At 44.5% G+C, this 23,792-nt stretch overlaps 1 protein-coding gene across 1 annotated transcript in view; it reads left to right on the forward strand.

The window, feature by feature from the left end:
* Positions 1-23,792, forward strand: part of LOC146859134 (uncharacterized) — a 2,052,335-nt gene that overhangs the window by 656,585 nt on the left and 1,371,958 nt on the right. Inside the window, exon 55 of the mRNA XM_085649806.1 lies at positions 5,924-5,988. Within this exon, the coding sequence (XP_085505932.1) occupies positions 5,924-5,988 (65 nt within the window). The remainder of the gene's footprint in view (positions 1-5,923; positions 5,989-23,792) is intronic.

Genomic DNA, 23,792 nt, shown 5'->3' on the forward strand with positions numbered 1-23,792 from the left:
TGGCAGATCATTCCATATGAGCGTTAATAATTTGGTACTTTGTCAACTCCTCTACTGTGGAGTTCTACCCTCTTGTCAAGTATTATCTGGGCCAAGTCCATCAGTAGGAGAATCTTTGTCCCTTGGTAAATAATTGGGCTGTTTCTTTTTTCGACCCTTAACTCTGTTTTTTTATCCTTGTCTTCTGGGGCCAAGTATATAGAATTGTTTTACACCAACATCCTCTCCCGCCTTCAAAGTAGGCACCCGGGTAAAAAGCAGCTTGATATGTTAGGTCCAGCGGCTTCTTCAAGTCTCTATATATGTACTGCAGAGATAGCATTGGCTCTTCCTCCGCTTCATTTTATTGCTCCATGCTTGATCAGAGGATGTATAGTTTTCCGCCTTTTCCTTCAGGTCGAGTACCCTCTGGCATATTCTGTCTACTTCTTGTCTAATGGAGGTGACATCCTCTGCAGTGCCCTTTCTGGTTTATACAATTTCTTGCTTCAGATCCTATTACCACTCTTTACCTAGATCTTGCAGCAGGCAGTGGAGATCCTCTTTGGTGAGGTAGTGGGGTCCCCTCTTTTCTGGCCACCAGACGTGATTGGCTGTCTTCTTCCTCTGGTGTATCTTCCTACAACCCTCAGTGTGTCATATTGCTGGATATAGTAGTTTGAATCACCTTCTATCCTACTAAGCACCTAGCTTGTGGCATTCATATGATTTGTTGATACTCTTGCCATTCCTTCATTGCTTGGATTCAGTGTTGCAAAAGAATAGACTCCCTTGTGAACTCAACAATTCAGTGACATCCCCTATAGCCCCCTATGTTGATGCACTTCTCCCTGCTCATTAGGCACCATAATTCACTGTGCTGATGATGCCACCATTTATTGTTACATGTCTCTGTTTTCCCCAATACATAGCTCAACTTTGCTACTCTTTGTGGGGGATTTAGGGTAGGCTGTCCTTTTCCCCCAGGCTATCTGTTCTGTACAGTTTTAGATCACACAACTGTCTTCCCTTGCAGCATAAGGCATTATTCAATATGGGGCTTAGAGCTTTTAGCTTACAGACCATTCATAGCTGCATGGTTGAGGCAGAACTTCTTATTGACTTCTCTGGAGGGAGTATTGAAGTGTGCCTTCAGGAGCCTCGGTATTCGCCTTTCTGTGCCCTTTCTCTTCACTAAAGAGCACCACATGTCCTTGCGGCTATCCTTGGGCCCTGGAGGTGTCACTCCCCTACCTCAACATACACATTTCACTTCAGAGGCCTGTCAATTCCTATCTTGCCCCACAGAACACTGCTTCAGTTCTGTGCTAGCTGGTTTTCCACACATCTTCATCCTAGCAGTAGATCTCTTACTTCAGGTCCCTTTCATCAGCTATGGAGCTGACCCTTCATTCAGTAAAATCCCTGGAGTCTTCCCCCATCACAGGTCTGAGCCAATGATTTGCAAAGTTACATTTAGTGCACTTTTCCAGAGCATTGTGGTGAAGGTGGTTGGAACCGCACCAGGTTTCAAGTGCCATCTTGGACTACTAAGCTTGCCACCTTTATAAAAACAAATATATGCTTTGTAGCTTGTGTCTTCAAAGTGAATATTTATTCATTTCAGACCTATGTAGTATTATGTATGGATTGCCGTGTTGCTACGCTACTGTAATGTTCTTTCTATTTGATGCTAGAGTCTGGAGAAACACTCAGTAATGCATTTCCACTTCAGTTATTTCTGAATCCAGATCGCCACATTTGTCCCATTCCTAACATATACCATGATCTCTTCATTACATCATGGTCATCCCCTAGTCAAGTTTAAAAATATTCCCTTTCCCTTAATGTGGATGTGGTATCACCTTATAGCTCAATTTCAAACTCCAGATTGAGGCAAAAGTGTTAAAAAGGTAGGTAATGAGATGGCTGCACGAAGTGAGAAGTTATCACTCCCACTTATTCAGCAGCCTGGCTGAAGATCAGTCAGAGGCACGTCATTTATGGTCATTGAGGTACGTGAGGACATAATGAGAGCCCATGATGAGAAACAACCTACAGCTTTAAAATCTGTAAAAGCTCTCAGTGGCTTATGACACTTGATAATTCCACCCTTCTTTCACTGCCATGAATACAAGACATTTTCTTGGACAGCCCTAGTATTGGTCATGTTGTTCCAACAAGACCATGCACAGCAAATACATTTCGGTCAGCTTTCCTCCAAAACCCAAGGAACATCATACTGGGTTCTGCAAGGATCCCCTCTAACCCCTTGGCTCTCTAATGCATAGTTTTATTGTCTAGCCAGTGTTCTAGACCAGCGCAATATGGCATTTCAAACCCAGCCAGATGATATCCAGGCCATCTGTGAGGAAGAACTCGGGCAAACATATTACTACCTGCCTCACCCATGATCAGGAAATGAACAGGTAAAGTATCCTGAGCCTCACTGGTTTGCAGATAAAAATCATACTCTTTGGAAACCCCATCCCAATCTAGTCATGTTTCCAGTAACCACCATCGCTGAGAGACCCACCCATGCAATCATCTACAGTAGGAGTTACCACTAACCCAACATCATTTTGGGCTTTTTAGGGGAATATCATAACGAAATGCACTTTCTTTGACCTTTATATTCTTAGCCAAACCACGGCTTAGTATTCATTGGAAAGTGTTTCTTTGCACACTGACAATGCATTTACATAGACCTCCCAAAAAGATGTTAAATCAACTTTAATTTGGGTACCACCCTGAGTGGGAAGGCCCTGGGTTTAAAGATGATTGACAACATCACATCTTTTTTCCATGCCTTACAGTGGTTGTCTATGGAACATAAGTAACTGTTAATGTGCTGCTAAGTTACCCGCAAATCTTACTGGTCAATCCATCACTACATGCCAACTAGAGCTCAGTATTCGACAACAGCATTCCCTCAGCTCCACTCAAGAACAAAAGCTCTAATGGAAAATCATGGGACCATAGGTACCCACAGCCTCCGACTGATCATCTGCAGAGGAAAAGATGACATGGTTCCGCCAGCCCTTCCTTAAATAGCATCCATCTGAATGACTTCCTACTGAATAATACATTGTTTCACTGGTCACTCGGATAATGAATGACATCCATGCACATTTCACCGTTTGACTACACAGGGAATAGCTTTTCTCTCCTCTCAGACTGTTGAGCGCAAGAAGCCACACCCATGTTTGTGACAACAGCAATAATGTGACCAACTGAGACCTTTGAAAGTTACCTGTCACACTCCTACTTCCACCCTCTTTTCCCATTCACAACATGTGGGTATTAGTCACCTAGAATCCACACCAGAAACTGCATCTATATATGTATAGTAGTTCATTGCACAGCAGGATATCTGTGTGGATCATGCATGTGCATGCCCCCTATGTTTGTGCATCTGTGCACCATTGCTACTATTTCCACCCATTGCTGTGGCCCGTAGCCTACTTCTAGCATGCTCATCAATCTCTGGCATAAAACCCCAGCACTTTGGTTTCTTTCTCATCAACTGCTCTCTGCTTTGAGCTCAGGCACCGTATGTGGCGACACTTTGACATTAATCCATGTGTGTGGTATTTCCATCCACTCCTGTATCCCTCCTATTCACTTGCATACAATGTGAATGTATCTTCAAGTAGACAAGGTGCCCAATAAACATTTAATAAATACAAATACCCCTCAAGCTCAGAAAAACGAATATCCCATAGCCTTTGGATGGCGTCTGTGACCAGTTTCTAAATCGTGGGTCCCAATTTGTTTTTGGTGGTCAGAATATCAGTGCTTAGTAACCAGGCTATTACAGCTGATGGACTTTACAAGTCCAGTACATATATTTATTGCATTAGGCGTTTGTGTGACTAGCTGGAGAAACTGCAGGACTGGGAGAAACGTGGTATTAACTTTAGAGCACCTACTTAATATATGGTGGCTAGTAGATCCTAGGTCAATTACAGCTAGCAACCACCTGCCGGATCCAACTTGGTAGACTAAGAAAATCCCCTTTTTAAGAACTGGTACAGTGACTGTGATCAATTTGGGCCCCATTCTTAGCAGACTTACTTCAGTCTAGTGTATAACAAGATATGTGTGTTTAGGGTCACCCTAGTGATGGACATCAAGGATTTCTTTACTGGAACAAGCTGCTCCCACCTAGAATTATCTTATCATATAACTGGTCCTAAGCATGTAATGAAATGTGTGAATTATGTGTAAAGAAATTAGAACCTACAACTCATTATTTTTTTAAACCTTTTACACACATTTACAGTAATCTCTGAAATGTGAGAGTTCTGCATCCTTTTCTAATGGCCAATTTGTGTTCTCAACAAAGTGTGTCTTGGATTCCAATTCCAAGCTTTACCTTATTTTTCAGGCCCTTAATGGCCTGCAGTCTCATTTTGAAAAATTGAGAGAAAAAAGAGCTCAAGATGGATAGAAATATGAGTAAAGGATTAGATGTTCCCACATGCATAGCTGAATACAGATAATTATGAATTAAAAGGACTAGAAGAAATGCACTACCCAAGAATGCGGCCAGTGCAATGTAGGTATAGTGTGTGATTTATAACGAGAACTATGTTGACACCTGGGAATGTGAATCTAAATCAATGTGTGCAACATTGAGCAACTTCCCTGCCAGAGACATGTTCCACTGTGCATAAGCCACATAGAGACTTAGTGGCATATTGTGTGTAGTGGTCTGTAAGGGGCGGGCAGATCTAAGTTAATTTCATGCAATGCTGCTACTTCAATTGAATGATGGATTGGTGGGTGGATATGGGTGGGTACATTGTTGGGTTGCGTTGATAGGTTGGTAGTAGACATGATACATGGGGCAAACTGTTGGAACACCGTGGTCTGAACCATGAGTGTTCCGACTACGCAAGCTAAACCATGCATGCTTTAACCACGCAAATGTGTGGTTAAGGCAGTGCGCAGTTTAGCTGCAGGAAGACGGAAGCAGGAAGACGCCGCGGTGAGGTAAGAAGGGCTGATTTTTTAAGGGCTGGGAGGGAGTCGGGCCGGGTTTTATGGTAGTGGAAGGGGTTGGGGTAGTTTAAGGGCAGCGAAGGGGGGCAGGGGGTCAGGGTAGTGTAAGTTAGGGTGCAGGGTTGTAGGCCTTAGGGCAGTGGGAGGGGAATGGGTAGTTGGGTTAGTTTTCAGAGAAAGGGGGGTGGGGTAGGTTTTAAGGCAGTGAAAGTGGTCGGGGTAGTTTAAGGGCCGTCCCTTAAACTACAGGGGGGCAGGGGGGTTCGTGTAGTGTAGGATTTTAGGCCTTATGGAAGTGGGAGGGGAATGGGTAGTTTGGGTAGATTTCAGGGCGGGGGTCAGGGTAGATTTTAGGGCAGTGGAAGGGGTTGGGGTAGTTTAAGGGATGGCAGGGGGTCGGTAGTGTAGGGTTTTAGGCCTTAGAAAAGTAGGAGGGGAATGGGTATTTAGGGTCCTTTTCATGAAGTGAGTGTCGGGGTAGGTTTTAGGGCAGTGGAAGGTGTTGGGGTAGTTTAAGGGATGGCGAGGTGGCAGGGGGTCGGGTGGTGTAGGGTTTTAGGCCTAAGGGAAGTGACAGGGGAATGGGTAGGTGGGGTAGTTTTTAGAGTGGGGGGTCGGGGTAGTTGTTAGGGCAGTGGAAGGGGTTGGGTAGTTAAAGAGACAGCCCGACAGGCGGGCGTGGGGAGGTCGTCGGGGCGAGGGGGGGTAGTGGCAACCTTAGCCACACATACCTCTTTACCATTGATGCCTAAACCACAAAATGTCGTGGTAAAGACATGCATGGATAAGACGCATTTGTGGTTGGGCTGCATGGTAGAGGCATGTGTGGTAAAACCATTTGTGCCTCTATCATACAACCAATACATGGTTATATATGTACAATATAAAGGCATATTTAATTTAACTGTACAGTAACCTTGTTTTTACTTTCTTCTAGATACGTGTGTTTTAGAAAATAATGAACGTATTAAGCTGTCTGCTTCTCTTCGAATATTCTGGGAGGTATGTCTTAAGGATTAAATTTATCCTGAACCTGATCCTAAACTTCTCAAATTGATCCTGATCCTAAACTTAAACGGATGTTTAACCACTGTTTCCCAATCCTGACCCTTATTTGCAAATAATTAACCACTCTTCAACCAACTTTAATCATTATGCAGTAGGGATGATTTCCTTGTCTTCCCTTCTATGCTATGTTTGATCAGCATTGTCTAAACATGTATATAAAGAATGAGCACTACCTCTGTTCTTTATTCTTCCTGAACTTCAAAACTAGTGGTTCTACCTTAAGGTTCACATCTCATGAGTTGTATTTGTCTGTGATCTGGTATAATATTTAATCTGCATTTGTTTCATTCAAGTTACACCATATGGGCCTTGCTATTTCTAGTACCATTACTGAGACCCTTAGCTTACACTGAGCTAATTTACCATATGAGGCAAAACCTTGCCCTTGCCAACCTCTTGTAGAAAATGCAACATGTGCATCTCCATTAAAGCAGCTTTATTGGCAAAGAAGGATCTTCCATTTTAATTACTTTAATATTCCTTGCTGAAATGCATCCATCTCTAGAAGGTAACGACATAGATCACAAAGAAATATGATAAATATATAACTAGCCAGAGTCTAATATAGAAACCTAGCATTTGCTGGGTCATTATAAGATGGAAGCTTAGTTTCACACTGAATACCTGGAACATGATAATTCTCAACCCTCAAAAGAATGAGTACAGTGTGGTAAAGCACAGCAAGAGGCCTGAAAGCATCACCCTTCAGTAGTTTGACACTTCTTTCAAGTCTGAAAATACCAGACCTTGTAAATTGTCCTATCTAGATCATCAATACCATCATGAATGTGATGGTATTCAGGACTTCAATGCAAATCAGTCTTCCAAAGGTGCTTGGAGTGAGAAACCTACCAAAGCATTCAAGGAGGCCAGCTGCCAAAAGATTTAAGAAATGTTAAGATATAATAGTCTGATTTAAGTCTACATGTTTAACAGGGCATATCAAAGATTACCCAATAATTTGTACTTTTATCGCTAGGATATCATGAACCACATATTTTACTTAGAGCTCACACTATCTAGGGCACTTTATCTTAAGTGCTTACTAATATTAGAGTATTGAAAGTGCCCACATGCTATGATCAATTTGTTTTCCTGATTTGTCTCCTGCTAATTCTTGAGTCAATCATTCAGAAATTAAAATGGGTGTAGCTTTGAGGTACTCTGGAAAGAGGTATAAATGTTCTTGATGACAATGCCTTCAACTATCACCTTGTGATCTCACACATATACTGAACAAACTATTGTTTGCCCCCAAAAATAGTATAACCAACAAGCAGCACATGACAACCCATGGCCACCTATTGGATCCTTATTTGTGTGAATGACCACATGCAAGTGTAACACCACACCCCCTGTGCATGCACAACATTTAGCTGCACTAGCACATATTCCGCTGTGGCATATTCAACATAATAAATGCAATAAACAGCCTGTCACTGATACTCAGAAGCTCATACACCAACCCAGCAGGCCAAGTGATACCCACCAGGTACAGCTGAGCACTGTAGTAATGTTAGAGATATGCAGTTCTGCACTAGTATCACTAACATCAAGAACGTGATGATATTCGGGTATAATTATGAACAGTGGAGCACCTTGGCGCTCCATCCACCAGTCGCACATCAAATAAAGGATGTATTCCACAAATTCACTGTAAATTAAATACTCCGTTTTGATCCATTATAATCCTTTTTTATCCTTATTCATCCACAATTTTCTCTTCGCTTTTTCCATTCACATAAACTGTTCACATTCACATTGACTGTTAAACATGAAGGTGTGCATCCTGCCATATTAAACGCACATTCGGGTATTATTACCCATCCCTTTCCCCGTGCACCGGTTATTACGAGTTCTGTAATGATCAGGAATTTTTTCTAAGACCATTATTCGAGTGAACCTTCTTAAAAGGGGAGTGTATCTGGGTTGCTGAGTGTACAGAGACTACACTAACAATTCAAACACGTTGAAAGCACGATTATTATTCTCAAGAAAGCATGGCTTTCACCATGGCCTTCTGTCACCATCTCTGTGATCATAAGGCTTCAAGTAAAAAAATTACACATTCCTCTCCAGCGCCTTGGGCTTCTCAGTCACTGGAAAGTGTTAGTAGATTGTCTTTGAAAACCTAGATTTTTAATGTCCTCAGCAAGGTTGTTCCACCCAACAATACATGTCTTCTCAGAACTGTACAACCACTGTACCTATCCCTGGTATTAACTGGATGAGACTCACTTTCTATGTGGCTTCTCTGCTGTGGCTGCAGGTATCTATGAAAGTAGCGTTTCATGTCAACGCGTGATTGTTATAGTGTGAATTACTCAAGATCTGTTGTGCGGTGCTGCTCAGCAATGAGATGTTTAACATAGTCAACACATGTAATACATGTAATATTATCTGATAGAACCTTCTAGCCACAGATTCCTTACCTTAGAATAATCCTCAGGCTGGATCAGGAAACCTTCGATGAGTAGTACCCCTTACACGCTTATAGGTGTCATCGTTTGGCTCCCCGCGCCATCGTCGGCACAGGATGTGACATGCGCATTGCCTATATAGGAGCCACACTAGTTCGCTGACGTCAGCTCTTTTCTTCCCGCTCCAGTTAGCACAGATCCAGAGACAGCTACCGCCAGTCACTTTTTGACTGACCTTTTTTGTGAATATTATTTTGAGACTTTGTCTCCTGGTGTGAGGACCAAGACATGTAAGGATTGCTGCACCATGCATCGAAAGGCGCTGAGGGAGCAGTTCCTCAAGCTGCTCGCCGCACAATGCCGACTGATCCAGCAGCTTTCCAGATCTCGATTGCGAGGATGGTCCCGAGATCGTTCGCTGAGCTGCACCCAGCGACCTTCGTCCCATTCAAAGTCATCTTGAAAGTTATGTAAGTCCCATAAAAAGAAAAAGAAGTTGAAGAGATCTTCGACTTCACTGTGCATGTCTACGGACCAGTGGCGGGGCTGTCTGCACTTGAAGTCTAGCTCTGTGATGGAGCATGTGTGTGGGCCATCTCTGCGCCTCCCTGAGTTACTGGGAGCTGGAGCGATCCTCGCCCTGCTAAAAGAATTTTATAAGGCCATGTACCTCATATTTGGTGGGGTCGACCCTTCAGGAGAACCCTCGGACCCAACTGGTTTTCTGTCAGCTGGCTTGCTTTCAGCACAAATTGGGCACCCAGGGTCCACTGATGGATCTGGAGGGGCACCAGTCAAACGACCTCAACCTTCCCTGTGCCAGTTCTAGTGCTGCACCCCCAGCCCCACCGACGCCCATCAGTGACGCTGCCCCCATCATCATGCCAAACTCCGACCCGGATGGGTGTCGTCCCAAACCGGTTTCTGCGCTGACTGGGGGCAGACTCCCCTTGTCGAAGACTGTGCCTTATTCTTATGATAGGCTGGATTGGATGATGAATGGGAGGGGTCTGCGGACCCATATGGTTACCAGCCCTTAGAAGACCCTGAGGACCCCTGAGATGAGGATCTGGCAGATGCCAGTGGACCGGACACCTCACCAGACACTGGCCTGGTAACTCCCCATACCATAGCTACGGAGGAGGTTGCCTAATTCGCTGTGGTGATGAGGAGAGCAGCTGAAGTCTTGGACCTTCAATTGCCATCAGAGGCAGTCAAGAAAATGTCTTGACGGAGGTGCTTCAACTGGGAGTTACTTCATCTGAACCACATCTCCCTTTCAATGAAGCCCCCAGCAATGGTTCTGCTAGGGTCCTGCTCCAAGCATTGCACAGGGGCTCCTATGCATAGGATAATTTCCCACCACCACAGCCCGCTCCAGGCGATCCCAGTTTCCTCATCCAGTACCCCACCCGGAGAGCTTGGTGGTCCAGGCTTCCACCTCCAAAACCAACACCGGCGCATTTCCTACCATCCCTCGAGTCAAGGTATCCAAGAGGCTGGATACCTTTGGAAAGAGGGTGTTCTCTTCTGCCAGCCTAGCACTGTGGACGATGAACACCACATGCCTCTTGAGCTGATACCTCCCTATGATCTGGGACTCGGTGCGCAAGTGCTGCCTATGTTCTCGGAGGATACCTGAACCATACCCTATTAAGCAATTGCTGATAGGAAAGATGTAGCCAAGTTCGCCATACGATAGGACAGACTCGCTGGGCATAGAGATTTCACTTCCTGTGGCCCTTAGGCACCATGATTAGTTGAGAACCAGTGGCTTTTTGGGGGATGTCCACGCCTCCTTCATGGAAATGCCCTTTCGAGACAGCCGCTTGTTTGGAGAGAAGTCAGCCTTAACCCCGGAGCACTTTAGTCCAGCTACGGCCAGTTACTTGGGCGTTTCCATGGCCCTTCACCAACCCCTGTCTGCCTTCTACTCCTTTCATGGCCAAAGAAGAGGCTTTCAACCACCTCTTTACCCTCCCAGCCACCATGGCTAGCCGGTTGCCCAACATTTTCATGGCCGTGGACCTGGTTCCCACAGACCACGTGGGCCAGATATATAGAGTAGGACCAGTCCACCATCCCCCTGCAGCCGCAGCCTCCAAACACCTTTAGTTTGCCCTTCAACCATCAATGGCATCCAGTGGGGGCAGGAAACACCATTGCCAAAACCACTGGAGGTCAATAATATCAGACTGTTGGAGTTTGCAGCTCATCTGAAGGGGTTATTTCCTCATCTTTGTGACCACACATCCCACCCACTTACGACTGAAGGAGCACCACCTCTCCCTATGCAAGTGTGCATAAGGAGAGGTATTATGGTTGTCGTTGCTATTCCTGCTACTTTCTAGTGCCAAAGAAGGACGAAATTCTCCATCCTAGACTAGACCTGCGCCTTTTCAATATCCCACCTCCAGACTACGGCGAACCTTCTGCACAAGCTTGAGTTCACTATTAAGGTGCCAAAGTCACACGGACTACTTCTCAGATGCTCCTCTTCATCGGAGCTGTCAGGGCACAGTGCAGTTTCTTGTTTATCCTCCTGAGCAGTGAGTCCAGGATATTCAGGCTATGATGCTGATGTTTAAGCCTCTATCCTGGATTTCAGTGAGACTGACTCTGAGGTTGCTGGGTCTCATGGTCTCCTGTTCCCTACTTGTGATCGGACTACTCTGGTTTCTGGGGAATCCAAGCTCCATATCTAGTTTTCAGAGTTTTGTGAGATCAGTTTAGTGCTAAACACCTTTCTTCTTCAATCTAGGGAAGACAGATACAAGTTGAAGGAAGCTGGCTCTTTGTATAGTGGACCAATAGGAGGTACTCTGTGTAAAGAGTCCGGGCAAACCCCAATTTGTTTACAGAGGCACAAATGATAACCCATATGCTCTCTTTTGTGGTTGTGTGGGCGAGCAGTGAGGTTTATTAGAGGGTAGAGCTAAGCATTGATTGCCCACAGGCAGTACGTGAGACACACACTAAATAAACCAACACCAACTTATAAACATAACACCGAATTTCATATGAATTTAGATACCAAGATCATCGAGGAAGTACTTTTCGAGTTAGGAATTTTTACAGGTTTCAAAAGTTCACACTTCGTACAATTTCTGAAGCGGTAATGTTATCCTATTGGGGGGGAGATATACTGAATTCAAGCACTATTCAGTGAATCATTGGACCCTTCTTCTGGACTTAAGGTGCTTATGGGGCAAGGGTCCATGGCAAGGTTAATTCGGGCGGCACTGCGGCGTCCGGGTGCAGAGGTGTTTTCAGCATCGGGTGCCCCGTTCACTTCAATGGGAGGTTCGGTTGAAAAGAGGCTGCAAGCTGGGACTTGGGGCCAGTCTGGGTGAACCCACAGGGGGCTCACAGGGCTCGATAAATCATAAAAATGTAACTAGACCTGCAGGTCTAGTTACTTGAATAATCTACTCGACCTAACTGAATGTATTTAACCCATGAACTGGTCTCAACATGATTGTCACAGTCTCTGAAAGCCGATAAAATGTGACAAGATAACAAGATTTAAAGGCATATTTACTGCTCATTCACTTTGTGAGCAAGCAGAACACCTGTTGTCAGCTCACCATAAAGGGCGAGTAGGCTGTAAAAATAGCTCATCCTGATTAAATTTGGCTCGCCATTGTAAACGGATTTTTCAACCCTGGGCTCAATTCTTGAGATGCTTGGGCACGTGGGAACACTGTAGGTCCACTTCTCCTCAGGTTGTGGGGCTCGGATGCAGTGGTGCTTTTAGGCATTGGGGTTGTGCTGTGGGAGAGACTTGCAGTTGAGGGGGCCTGCACAAAGAGGCTGCAGGTGGCGACGGGGAGTCCAGTCTAGGCATACCCAAAGGTTAGCTCAGCCTTTGAGGGGCTCAGGACCCCGTTGGCACCGTCACCTCCCTCGGACTCAGGTTGTGGGGCGCGGGTCCAGAGGTACTTTGAGGTGTCGATTGACGGCGGTCTGAGACTCACTGTCTGTCTTGGTTCTGCAGAAAAGGGGCATACAGGACAGCTGGGCCACTCTTGATATGGGCCTCACTGTCCCTGAAGTCCCTTGCTATGCAAGTTGGTCTTCCTTGGGGTTGGTTTCCAGGCTGGACACAACAAGTCTTGATTTCTGCAAGGGGTCCGGTACCCCGAGTAGTGGTGCTGTGCGGCTCTAGTCGGTCCTGGCATCCCCACACTTGAAGGGAAGACGGACCTGACATGTGGGAGCACGGTCACCTCTTCTTGGGTTGCTGCTGCGTTAGTAGTCCCAGTAAGTGGCAGGATGGTGAACCGGACCTTGCTTCTTTGGTGCCAGCATTTGCAGGGGACTAGCTCCTCTACTCCAAGGGAGTTTCTCTGACGATCTGTGAAGGACTGGCAGCCCTCCCAGTTTCTTGGAGTCTGCACAGCAGCAGGACAAGTCAGGTTTTCCACAAAGGCCGGGGCACCATTCAGGCTGACAGGGTTGTCACAAAGTCAGTAGTTGCTCCTCTGTTCTCGGGTTAGCAATCTTCTTTGTCCACTCCTCCTTTGTGTCCATCGAATATGAAGTCCTGGTATCAGGGGTGCTACCTAAATACAAGGGGGTTACGGGGAGTGTCAGGTTGTAGCCAATGGGCTACCTACCTTTAGGATGACTACACACTCTATATGACTATTTCCTGTGGGAATTGGGCATAACTCTGACCTAGAAGACCTGATTCCACCAGACACCAAGATGGTGGCATTTCCCTAGTTGTGTTCACTTCAGGTAGACCACCTTAGGGGTGGTACTAGCCTGAGGTTGAACACATCTCCCAACAAGCTAATTTTCCCGCCTGTCCTGGTGCCAAATGGTCCCTGGGTAGGGTTTGGCATTTCCCCTGTCTGGGGGAAGCCAGGGTCGCATATCAAAGGCGGTGGAGGCCTCTGAATCTGCCTGCCTTGATATGCTGATTACTAGTCATCCTACTTGGAGGAGGTGACAATATCTCCTGCCAGAGCAGACATTGTTCCCGACCTCAGAGATTGTGGGGTCTCAACTCCAGGGGGCCAGATATGTATCTGTGGTGGCAGGCTGAACAGGACCAGTCAGCAAATACACTAGAGGTTGGCAGGTTTTCAGGGGGTACCTCTAAGGTACCCTCTGTGTGCATATATTAACAAATCCATCACTGGAATCAGTGTGGGTTTATTACGAGGTGTTTGATACCAAACACCATAGGTTTCAGTGAAGCCATTGTTTAGCAGGGAAACTTGTTTTGACCAGTGCATACCTTAATATGGCTTCCCTGTTCACTTGTACTGTCAGTAATTAAACTGGCAAGCACAGGGGCATATCTGCTCATGCAGATATGTCTTCACATATAATATAACACACCCTGCCTTAGGGCTTTAAGGCTATCTGTAGGGGTGATTTACAAATATTACATGTAGTGTTAGGGAACATGGCACTCAGGGTGTGTTCCATGTCGAGTTTTTACTTTTTAGAGCACCTTGTCACGCAGCAAGCAGTGGCACACTGCATGGGTTTGGTGCTGGCTCCCTTAGAGTTAACAGCTAAAGGTGTCTACAATGGATCTGTTTAACGATAAACTTTGTTTGAATCGGTCATTTCTTCTAGGTGTCTCATCATGACATCATAAATCAACTGAGGTCAAAATAAACTAGTCATCGATATGCAACAACCCATTTCCTCTAATGTTAAACATGGAGTCTGTCCTATACATAGGATCCAGAGCTCCCAATGACTAAAGGGAAGATTGGGTTACACACTGACGTTTTGGTCTCTTTTGTAGTATATCTATGAGACCATATTCAGGACACAACATCCGTGTGCAGACACAAGACCCCTCTTCAAGAAATATATATATTTTTTAAAACATCAGCGAAAACTAATGGGCAGTATCTTTTAAAGAAATACACCTGTAATATACTGACAGAAGTCTATTCTAAAGATTATGTGAACAGACGCTCCTCACCAATTTTCAAAGGATAAATCCAGTAAAATTCAGACAGCTAGAGGTCTGATATAGAGAGCAAGATTATGGCTTCATCAAAAGAAAAATATGTGAAATGCTAGAATCTTACTGGTCAATGAGTCAATAACTGATATGATGCAATAATTGTCTTGCGATTTATATGGAAGAAAATCTGTAAATATTCAATGAGGAATCAGTTACTATACGTTTCATCTAGATACTCAAATATATTTAGGGAGTATATGAATTCATACTCACTTTAGTTATACTTTATTGAGCCTCCCATAGGTAAGTTAGGTTGAGATCTCAATATATCCTAAAAGAAATTAAATAGGCATTAAAAAGCATGGCTTCAGGTGTTTAAGAATCTGTTCTTAAGGCCATGCAATGGGGAGCCAAGACTAAAAGTACATTCCATTGAGTTACCAGGGTTCTGGTTAAACCAAATAACCTCAGGCCTTCTTTACTATAAGAAAGGGAACAAGCATTGGCATACCCAATCGGTCTCGCCTTTGGGACCTTATAAGTGTTTAGCCATGCAACAATTGCATAACTAAATACTTATAAGGTCCCAAAAGCGAGACCTATTGGCTATGCCAAACGGCCTTGCGGCCGCGAAAGTGAAAGTGATCACGATTGCGATCGCAATCAAACATCAAAGCGGCCTTGCGACCGCGAAAGTAATCGCGGTAAAACGCGGCCCGCGCACATGCACTGTAGCTCTAGGCTGGCCTGGTAGCACTTTTTGGAGCCCTCTCAATAAGTCTCGCAAGACCAGCGCATGCGCTGGGTCAGGGGAGACCTAAAAAGGCACCACTGGTCTATCCTAGTTAAAAACAAGCATTGGCATAACCAATAGGTCTCGCCTTTGGGACCTTATAAGTGTTTAGCCATGTAACAGTTGCATAACTAAATACTTATAAGGTCCCAAAAGCGAGACCTATTGGCTATGCCAAACGGCCTTGCGGCCGCGAAAGTGAATGTGATCACGATTGCGATCGCAATCAAACATCAAAGCGGCCTTGCGACCGCGAAAGTAATCGCGGTAAAACGCGGCACGCGCACCCGCGCACATGCACTGTAGCTCTAGGCTGGCCTGGTAGCACTTTTTGGAGACCTCTCAATAAGTCTCGCCAGACCAGCGCATGCGCTGGGTCAGGCGAGACCTAAAAAGCGGTGCATAATAAAGTGTTTGCCCTTTGACAAAATTGCACTGGTTATTAGGTCTCGCCTGACCCAGCGCATGCACTGGTCTGGCGAGACATTTTGTGAGGGCTCCAAAAAGTGCTACCAGGCCATCCTAGACCTACAGTGCATGTGCGCGGGCGCTTTACCGCTATTACTTTCACTTTCGCGGCCGCTTTGATGTTTGTTCTCCGTGAGGCTTCAATAGATTGCAGCAGTTAAAACAAGCATTGGCATAGCCAATAGGTCTCGCTTTTGGGACCTTATAAGTGTTTAGTTATGCACTTGTTGCATGGCTAAACACTTATAAGGTCCCAAAGGCGAGACCTATTGGCTATGCCAATGCTTGTTTAAGTTAGAAGCAAGTATATGTGATCATAGTAAGGAGGCTTTTCACTCAATAAGTTATTGGTTGCAACATTTCTAGCTGTGACACTAACTGGCAGTCTAGTGTGGCGTTGAATCAAAGTATAGAAGCCATATTGTTTCTATCTTTCAATATGATATTCGCCTGAGGAAGCGTAACACTGTTAACATCACTATCGATATATTTATAGCAAGAGATGTATACAATAATGTGGTCCCAGCAATGTAAAGTTTCAACGAAAGGCTCTTTTGTTAATTTGATCACCACAGTGCAAAATTATAAAACATTTTTGTGGAAATTGCAACGCGTCTTGCCAAAAGGAATTGAAATAAGTATTCCTTTCTCCATCTAAAGCACATGCCATTGTGCATCGTTAAGGGCACTGGTAAATACAGCGCATACAAAGAGCGATTTTAATTCTTCCTTTTAAAATCCATAGCCGCAGCATCAATTAGTGGTCTTGTACGGCACTTAATGGTAACCGTAGTGCCTAACGTCTTACCAAAGTAAATTGAAATGTGTACTTTTTTGCGAGTCTAAAGCGCATAGAAATATTTTTCATTAAAAGTTCTAGTAAATCCAGTGCATTCAAAGAACGATTGCTAATTCTTACTATTGAAGGTCGTAGCTTCGTAGTCTGTCGGCAGTCTTACACCGCGTTTTACGTGGAGATACAAGCCATCAGACAGACCGGAAATGGTGTGTATTTATAGCTCATTCAAAAAAGGTTATTTTTATGTCAGCCATCTTGTAACATATAATAAGTGGCTAGTTTTCAATAAATGCGACCATATTCTAACCAGGATAGATGCAGTCTACAAATAAAAATAACAAGCATTTGCAATGCAATAGGTCTCGCATTTACGTGAGCTTGAGCTATTGACATTGCAAATTACAATGCCTTTTATTTTTGTTTCTGTTTTTAAAACATACATAAAAGGAATTGTCATTTACAGTGCCAATAGCTTAAACTCGCGTAAATGCGAGACCTATTGCATTACAAGTGCTTGTTTATATTGTTTAGGTGGAATATTGTTCTGGACTACCAGGCTGCTAGCTGGAGGCTACCTTGAGAATGTGTAATTATGTGCCAGGTGAGGTGAGTCTCATGTGTCAATGAGCTAACTCCCATTGTGCGAGGTTACCCGACCCTTTTTTACATTTGTTTCTAGACCGCCTTTTGACATATGTTCTATTAATGTTTAGATTGTAAGCCTACATGCTACACTGGCTGGATTGTGATGTACCACTTCAATAAAGACATGTTAAAAAAAACCTTTAGGGGCCATAAGCTCATGCCTATCATTGTTGAAAAGCTATTAATTTTCCGGATTCCTTAAAAAACTCTCTTAGCTTAGGTAAATCTAAAAAATATCATAGATTTCCATATGTGCATCTAAACAGGTAGATTTTACGCTGATATTGGTTGATATTGGGATAGGGTTAAGCTGCAAATGCACCTTAACTCTTCTTTTGGTACGTCAAGAAATTCATTGCTTGACATGACTTGAAAATTAGGGTGCACTTTGACACCTAGTTTGCACACTTAGATGAGCAGCTTTTGCCACTAAAGCTAGATTTATAAATTATGTGTGATATCTGTGGATACCTTAATTATGAGTGTGTGGGTATTTTTTACATTCCTATTCCCAATCCCGCAACCCTTGAAAACACATGTTAACAAACTGGGCACTGAAGCAGTGGTAAAAGAAAAGGGTATCCAGCAACTAATACTGTGCCAGATCTGGCATCCAGGCGGGCCCAGGGGCTTGTACTAAGTATGCCCTGTTGCTGTTTCCTTACACCAATCAATTACAGCGGCACCTACACTTTCAGAAATAGCCTGCAAGGTGGGAGGGAGACAACACAAATTCCTCACTTACAGTCCCATCACCAATACCTTTTGTACTTCCTATATCCTGTCTTGGAGATCAAAGCATCACGGTTGAAACCTCTCACTTTGCTTTAGACGGGCGCCCATCAGAGCCCACAAAGACAACTAGCATGACACTTCCCAAATTGCTAAAAATAGACAGAGATTTGGAAGAAAGATTTTTCAAACTATCTATGAGGTGTTGGTCTATGCACAGTCATGTAAAAATGTCAGGTGCATCTGCCTGTGTTTAACTGTGCATAACTTAAGGATATCTACAACACAAACACTGAGCTGTCTTATATGAAGTATATATCCGTAACCTAAAAGTTACACTCTGTTTTCCTCAGCAAGCACATTGACCCACCATGCTGTTTAATAAGTCATATCTATAACCACATTGCACGGAGATCTTTCCAGCAAATGGTTTAACTACTAGAGTTATTTTATCATTTTTTTACCTTGAAACTTGCCATATTCACCAAAGACCTCTGCAGCGAGATGCCTTAACCCCACAGGACATCTTCAACTACAAGTTTGGTTATGACTATTTAATAAGCTACAGAGTATCTTTATTATCACACTTATACTTGTTGCATTTTTTTATGCGGCACAATTAAAAATAAATATATATATACTGTTTGTCATCCATCCCAACCCTTGTGACACTGCTTTTCATGACTCGCTCCCTTTGTGCTGCCACCCCACTAGAACCCACAATGTAAGGGTTCCCGAGGTACACCGATTCCATTTCTATGAAACGGCACCGTTGCCCAGCAGAGTAAGGCCCGACTTCCCTCGAAGTATGGCGGTATTTCATTACTAAACAGGTGGGAGGAGAGACATTTGACACATGCCACCCTTACTAGTTACCTCACTGATATACAAGTGACGCAGTACAGGTGTGTCGTTTGATTATTGGTCGTATGAATTAAGCAGAAAAGCCACTGGCAGCAAACTTTGCATTAGCCTTATTTACAAAAAATGCCAGATAATGGTGAGTTTTCCAATGGACATAGACATATCTCTAAACGCGTTCCCTACCAGACCCTGCTGCGCCACTCTTTCTACGCACAACAGCTCAGCGTTGTAAAAAAAAAAACTACAAGATGCTACTGCCCACTAGATTAGTATTCAACCATATAGGATCACATCTGTCCCCAACCGCCCCTGAAGACAGGTCACTTAACAGTGCTTTAACCAAACGCTCTGTTAGTGCGCAGAGGTCCTCGTCACCAGCTGTTGTCTTGACTCGAGGGCAGGATACCTTTTGAAGCCCTCGTGGTCTGTATTCAATGAGAGGGAAGCGCGTGAGAGGTGACAGCAAGAAACCAATGAGCAGCAGCAAAGATAAGAGAGGGGGAAGGGAGCTGGGCAAACAGATAAGGAACCGGTTAGGAAGGAGAGGTGAGAAGGAAGGAAGAGAAAGGGTGCCTGGAGAAGGAGAGATAACACAAAGGCAAGGCGAGCAGGAAAAGAGAAGAGTGAAGTGGGCAACAAGAAACACCAGGAGAACGCCAGACGGAAATGAGCTATTGCAGGACATGAAGAACAAGTGAACACTTAAACGCAGTGTCTCACAGCACAGCGTGTAGTTATAATTTTTGAGCGGTTTCACGCACTAAATTATCCCACGAGTCACTAGATTAGAACCGGCGAGTTGAAAGTGTGGCTATGGATGGCTGCGCCAGTACACTGGTATTTACGACTTGGAAGGCTCCAAACTTTTACGTGTCAAAACAGAGGGGCGCATGGAAGTGTGATACTGTCCCCACCTGCCACTCCCATTGTCTGTCCCGAGTCCCTTTCCTCCTACACACCGTGAATTAGGTACCTGCCCTCCTACGAACCTAAACAGCCTGCAGGCGCATTCCTGACCTGGCAGTGGAGAAGGTGCTGCGGGCAGGGAGGAGGAGGACTGCGGGCGCCGGCGCGAGGTGTGTGCGCGCGCGCGTTAGGCAGCCGGGGATGCGGTGAGGGGGGTCGGCAGCGGCGGAGTGTGCGCGCGCGCGTGTGCGTCTGCGCAAGCGCGTCTCAGAAGCACGTCCACTGACCCCGATCGCTGCGCGTGCCCTGGTCTGTCTCCCTTGGGAGCAAACACGGCAACAATAAGTCTCGTTGGCGGCAGCGCTTCGCGCTGCAACGCCAGCGAGACCTAATAAGTTGTGATGTTAGCTAAAAAAGATGAATCCACTGCATATGCAAGAAGTTTTCAATGTAAAGAAACAGGGTGATTTGATAGTATAGCGTTACGCTGCCAAGCATCATTAGTATGTAGATCAAACCACATAGCGAGGAACGAGATAAAATTAATAAAACATCTGTCATTGTGTTAAATATCAAAAAGACACAAAGTGATGAACAAGGCCACGTTAATAATATTTTTGGAGTTGTGTTAAATATATAATAAAGTTTATTGTGTATAAGAGGGGTCATCGTATCAGAAGTATATCTTTCCATTTGATCATAACATAACCTTTTATCTATCATAGTGTAACATATGAATTAACACATCACATTATTTACAAAGGAGGTTAGTATATGGGAAGTAAATTGAGGTTCATCCTACCATTTGGTCAAAACTCCTCGGTTTTAATATTTAAGGGCTGATTACGATGTCGTCTGGAAACTCTTCCGACTCAATCCGTTTCGAAATAGTTTCCAACCAAATCGGGTTCTGTGAGTCCTACCGAACGATTCCGATGCTTCCGGACATCGTTCGGTCAGACTCGTATTGTCTTCAATGGGAGTCTGTGTTCCGAACGAGAACACAGGCTCTCATTCACAAAAGGGGTGGTTGGGGAAAACCTTGCAACCTGTGGCTGGCACCCCAAAGTGCCTGCTACACTGTGCATACATGGGAAAGGGGGACCCATGGGCCCAATTTGGAGGGTGCCAGGTGAAGGGGGCCTGCTCTGGGCATCCTAAGTCAGATTCAGACAGCTTATCCGTGTCATCAGAACCGATTTGGAAAGGCTGTCCAAATCTGACATCCTAATCGCTCGGCTGGAAACACGGTCCGTAGGCCCCTATGATTCGGCTCCGACCGATTCGGTTGCTCCCAGTGCATTTCGGAACTGAGTCGGACAGTTCGAACGCTTTCCAGCCATCGTAATCGATCATTGGGTAACGTATCCGAGTCGGTCAGAAAGGCGGGTTCCGAATCGAATTCTGACGTATTGAATGCCGTTTGGAGCATTTCCGGACGACATCGTAAGACCCCGTAGTTGTTGACCAATTTAAAATCAAAGGATCCAGAACAAAATGTAATATATTTTCTCATTGTTCGAAACCCCTCGCATATCAAAATGTATCATTGTTATGGAGCAAGTATACTTATAACAATTGTCAAGTTGTTCAATCGAAGCATCTAATAGATTGTTACATAGGGAAGTATTCCCAGAGCAAATTCATGTACACTCATTGTCTTGTGGTAAATTTTAATTACCTAGACTTAATTTATGCGGTAAAATACAATATGAATAACTCAGTAAAAATAAGAGGCAGAATCCGTGGTATTCGAGGGTATAATAGGGTATTTATTCCTTACAAAGGAATGATGGTTCGAACCAGGCAATCGAGTTCCGTCACCACGAAGGTTCAGGAAGGGATCAGCAATACATTATTGACAAGTTGTCATATTTATATTGAGGTGCATTACAGTAAAGACAGATACAGGAGGGGTAACAACTGATAAGAATACACATACGTAATAGAAAAGGCGTTACAATAAGCGTGCATAGAGGCGTATACTAAAAACGTCATTATGATGATGACACAAATGGGTGGATCCATAAGAGAATCCTGCAAAGTCAGCGAAAATACATGGCAGAGATGCGCGCGCAGCCGCATGACGTGTGATTGACGTGTAACTAAAGGGTGAAGGGAACTTGACATTTAGCCCTACATGAGGAGACAGAAGTCTGGGGTGTCAGGACAACCTAGTCCTAAATCATATCTAATATCTTGTGTTTAAAGAACTATATTATCTAGAAGGAAAGGTCTTCTCGTACAGATCCTATTCTATACTGACTGCTAGTGCGTGTACAAGCGTCTAAGTGTCTACATGAGATGCGAGGGGGCATGGGCCTACCATGGTAACGAGAGTCATGAATTACTTGCACGGAGACAGTAAGGCCGGGCCCTTAGCTCTGCAGCTAGAGGGATGTTTACCTAAGCTACTTAGACAGGAATGCATTTCTTGAGGAGCGGAACAGATAACTTGAAGGCTGAATACAGTTTTTGGCAGGCAACAGGCCGGGCTAGGCACCGTTAGCCGCGCAGGAAGTAAGACAAAGTTCGTGGATACATATGCAGGTCCAGGCTGGAGCATTCAGAGGCAGAAGCAGGAAAAGCTCGATGGCAGAATTCAGGGCCTACCTTGCCAGAGCTGGAAAACGTGAAAAGTATACCATATAAAGACGGTGGCAAGGCATACTTAGGAACGGAATATCTGGCCCATTCATGGCAGATATGAAAGAGTACATATTAACGTTGGACACAATTGTATTTGCGTCTTCATAGCTTGAAGTGGAGGGAACATACATGTACTTGTAGCATGTACATGGAGCCGTTGGGGTCTAGATAGGGGACACAACTGACCATAAAAATTCATATTTCCTCATTCCCTCCTTGTCCCATACGGACCCTCATGAAATATCGATCCTCAGGAATCCATCAATCTGTTCATGTAACATCATTTGCTCTTCTTTCTTCTTCCGGGATCTTGAATGAAAACTTGAACGTGGAATACACGATGTGGCACACAGGCCGCAAATCGCTGGTCCACATTGTAGACATAGGCAACAACTAAATACTATGAGAAGGCCAATACCTAGGAAGGATAGGACTTTCCATCCCCAGGCTGACAACACACTCCAGAACCAACCGGACCATGTCCAGGTGCCTGCATTCTGATGTATCTGATTTGTAATCTTGTGAAGACGAGTTATGGCTTTATATACGGATGGCGCGTTTTCTGGGATGAAAACACAGCAACTTGATCCGATGACCCTACAAGCTCCGCCCCTATCTGCTAGGATGACGTCAAGGACAAGACGATTTTGAAGAACAACAATCCGCATCGCAGACTGCTCCTCTGTTAAGTTGCCTAGGGCAGAGGTAGTTTCATTCACTACTGCTTCAAGGGTTCTAGTTAATCTGCGTATCAGTTTACTGTTTGAGACAACACCTATGTAAGGAAAGAGACCTTTATTGAAGTCTGTATATTGTTCCCATGCTGTTTCGGTGTAGTCAACAATCGGGATATCTCTCTGGGGCCTATGGTGTACTAGATTGGTATTTCTATGATAATCAGGAGGGGCTAGGAAAACAGGTGGCAAAAGGAATGCAATGTAACAGGTACCATCCCAGTCTGGAGGTAGACGTATATATGCGGTATGACCACATATGAAGTAGGAATGACGGGAAGCTCTAAATGTAGACTTGCCTTTATCACTGAATTCGATCACAGTAGTACATTTACTATGACCCAGGTGTACTGAACCATTCTTTCTTACACAGAATTCACCTTTGACTGGTAATACTGACATAGCAGGCAAGACTAGTGTAGCTTCAGATTCAACATTTAGAATCATGAGGTTAAGTGTAAAATTACCTAATCCATATACTTCATTTTCTAGATCAGTTCCTGTTCTTTTGGGAAGTCCCTCCTTGTTAGGATAACAGGCTTTAAGCAAAACTAAGTTCAGGTTTCCCCATACCCAGTTGCTCTGGTATACTACAGTGTTTGAATCTAGAGAGTTAATCAAACTAAGCCATGCTCCACAGAAACCATTGTGTGTGAACGGATATGGAAAGAGAGGCAGAACTCCTTTGTATTTCTGATAGGGAGGGAGTCGGCCACATATCCAACAATTTGTAGCATTGCTGGTCTGATGGGAATGATGTAACATACTAATGAATGTGTTGTTGCGCAGC

The sequence above is a fragment of the Triturus cristatus genome, chromosome 3_2, assembly GCF_964204655.1.
Source record: "Triturus cristatus chromosome 3_2, aTriCri1.1, whole genome shotgun sequence".
Classification (NCBI taxonomy): Eukaryota; Metazoa; Chordata; class Amphibia; order Caudata; family Salamandridae; genus Triturus; species Triturus cristatus.